This window comes from Solanum lycopersicum, chromosome 11 (assembly GCF_036512215.1).
Source record: "Solanum lycopersicum chromosome 11, SLM_r2.1".
NCBI classification, from domain to species: Eukaryota; Viridiplantae; Streptophyta; class Magnoliopsida; order Solanales; family Solanaceae; genus Solanum; species Solanum lycopersicum.
Window position 1 is genome coordinate 13259093 of NC_090810.1, and position 3383 is coordinate 13262475.

General features: G+C 40.2%; 1 protein-coding gene across 1 annotated transcript; it reads right to left on the reverse strand.

Annotated features, from left to right (window-relative positions):
• Nucleotides 1-1146: 1146 nt before the first annotated feature.
• On the reverse strand, nt 1147-2716 carry LOC138339246 (uncharacterized). The gene is made up of 2 exons (XM_069290829.1): nt 2233-2716; nt 1147-1307 (listed from the first exon to the last, which is right to left on the reverse strand). Exons 1-2 carry the CDS (start codon nt 2714-2716, stop codon nt 1147-1149), a joined length of 645 nt encoding a protein of 214 aa, XP_069146930.1.
• Between the last annotated feature and the right edge of the window lie 667 nt (nt 2717-3383).

The window sequence follows — 3383 nt, forward strand, 5'->3', positions numbered from 1 at the left end:
ATGAAATTCATGGAGAAACACTTAGATTTCTGGGATTGAACTACTGGAAACTTTCTTCGTTCTTGAACTAGAGTTCTTGAGCTTTTTCTCCTCTCTTGCTTTTAATTTTCTAACTTTTTATTTATGATTTTAACTTAGGTAAGTTCTTGTTATGTTTTTAGGCTTAAACTGAGTAAAATCTGATGATTTAGGGTCAAAACAACGTATCTTAGGATTTAAACAAAGTGGGAAAAGACCAAAAGACCCCCGAGTTAGTCGTTGTTTGACCAAAAGACAATCTAGATAGACGGTCCGCCGTTTGATAGAATGTCTGTCGTTGGGTCCGTAGGTTGGGTCTATTCAATAAGCCTTTACTAAAACAGACATAACCTTTTACTCGGAGGTCTGATTTTAGCAAGGTTGGTGTCTATGGAAAGCTAATTCAATTATATATTTGTGTTAAGTCATGCGACAACTTATTCATTTTGTGCTAAGATTTATGACCATTTGAAATCGACCCAACTGCATTTCCCCGTTAGCTGTCTGCTAGTTCCCTCCTACAGTCATACCTACGGACCATGGGTTCACCTATGAACCGCGGTGGTCATCAGTTGCTCTTGTCAGAGAGTGGGTGAATGGGGTGTCAATTGATGGTCACGGACTACGGACCGTTTTGACCTATGGATTGTAGGTACGTCCGTCGATGATGACTTAACTAAATTTTCCTGGCCTGAGATTTTGGGGGTTTCTGATGTCGTTGATGGATGTGCATGATGGACCGTGGGTCAGTCTACAGCCCGTCGGTGGCCCTGTTGGTTGCAGCTGCAGATATTTCTTAAAAGCTGGTTTTTGTCTGTTTTGGATACGGGTGTTTAATTATCTCACCCTTGGGAACATTCGTCTTCGAATGAAGACTAAACTAGCTGGAATAGAGAGAAGAGTGATCAAACCCTACTACTAAACACTGAGAACTGATTTTCCGACTGAATTGAGTTCTGAAAATATGCAAACACACTGAAAATGGAAGTACAAACTGAAGAAACATGATTCCAAGACTTAATTCATGCATGAATGACTGAAAAACTTAAGAGTTACTATTACCTCAAGCTGGAGTGGTATCAGAAAGAAGAGGTGAGGATACTCGGCTTTCATGGCTGCTTCTGCTTCTCAAATAGCTCCCTCTACGGACTGACTCCTCCACAAAACTTTGACTGAAGCAACGTCTTTGTTCCTCAACCTTATAACCTGACGGTCAAGAATCTCAACCGGTACATCCTCATAAGAAAGATTATCTTTCACCGCCATACTCTCTAATGGAACTACAGAGGCTGTATTACCCACACATTTATTCAAAAGTGAGATGTGGAAGACCGGATGCACTACTGCTAATTATGTAGGCAACTCTAACTCATATTCCACCTTGCCAAACCTTTTCAAAATCTTATAAGGGTTTACATATCTAGGACTTAGCTTACCTTTATTTCGAAATCTCATCATCCTTTTCATAGGTGAGACTTTCAGAAAAACCCAATCATCAACTTGGAACTCTAGTTCCCTTCTCCTTACATCTGCATAAGACGACTTTGGGATGTATTAACTCTATCTCTAATGATTTAAACTTTATCCATAGCATAAAGGACTGAATCTAGCCCTATCAAAGCTGCTTCACTTACTTCAAACCACCAAACATGAAATCTACATCTGCGCCTACATAAAGCCTCATAAAGAACCATCTGAATGTTGAAATGGTAGCTATTGTTGTCGGCGGACTCAAAAAAAGGAAGGTGATCATCCCAACTACCTTTGAAATTTATCACACAAGTTCTCAACATATCCTCTAGGGCTTGAATGGTATGATCTGCCTGTCCATCCATTTGCGGATGAAATGTTATGCTAAGATTAACTTGAGTACCAAGACCCTTCTGAAATGACTTCCAGAAATGAGAGGTAATCTGAGGACCTCTATATGAGATGATAGATAAAGGAACCCCATACAACCTCACAATTTCACTAATGTAAAGCTTGGCATAGCCCTTTGCCGAATCTGTAGTCTTGACCGCCAAAAAGCGAAAAGACTTAGTCATCCTATCAACTATCACCCAAATGGAGTCATGCTATCTGCGAGTACGTGGTAACCAGGTAATGAAATCCATATTGATCATTTCCACTTCCAAGTAGGAATGTCGATCTCTTGAGTCATACCTCATGGTTTCTAATGTTCTACCTTGACTTCCTGGTAATTGGGGCACTTACTCACATATTCAATTATATCCCTCTTCATGCCATTCCACCAATAGACTTCCCACTGATCGTGGTACATCTTAGTGAAACTTGGATGAGTAGAATACCGAGAGTAATGGTCTTTTGCAAGAATATATATTCTCAACTCGCCCACATCAGGAACACACAATCTACCCTGGTAGTAAAGTACACTATCTCCCCCTTGGGAGAAAAACTCCACTCTCTGATTATGGACTGCACCCTTAAGTTCAAGCAAGATTGGATCACAGTCTTGCTTTTCCTTAACCTCCACAACCAAAGATGATTCATCCCCATTCTGAACTGTTACACCGCTATCTGATATGCTCATAAGGCGAACTCCCAAGCGATCAAGTTTGTGAACATCCTTCACTAGCTCCTTCCTTTCTTCCTCAACATGGGCTACACTACCCATATATAATCTACTAAGAGCATATGCTACTGCATTTTCCTTACCAGGATGATAATGCACATTCATATCATAATCCTTAAGGAACTCAAGCCATCTCCTCTGGCGAAGATTCAACTCTTTCTAGGTGAACACATACTGAATGCTCTTATGATCGGTGAACACATCTACGTGAAAACCATACAAGTAGTGTCTCCATATCTTAAGTGCAAACACCACTGCTGCAAGATCAAGGTCATGAGTTGGATAGTTATTGTATGCACCTTAACCTGTCTAGAGGCATAGACTATAACCTTATGTCACTGCATCAACACACAACCTAGCACAACTATGGATGCATCAGAATAGATCACATAACTATCTAAATCCTCTGGTAGATTCAAGACAGGAGCTATAGTCAATCTAGTTTTCAATTCTGCAAAGCTTTTTTCACAATCATCAGACCATTGGAACTTGACCATCTTCCAAGTCAACCTAGTCAATGGTGAGGCTATGGATGAAAATACTTCCACAAACCTTATATAATAACCCTCCAGGCCTAAGAAACCTCTGATATATGTTGTAGAGGTAGGTCTAGGCCCCTCTTTCTCTGCTTCGATCTTCTACAAATCTACTCGGATCCATTCGCTAGATACAATGTGACAAAAAAAGTAACGGATTGCAACCAGAAATCACATTCACTAAACTTAGCAAATAACTGGCAATCCTTGAGAGTCTGCATAAAACATGTCAAATG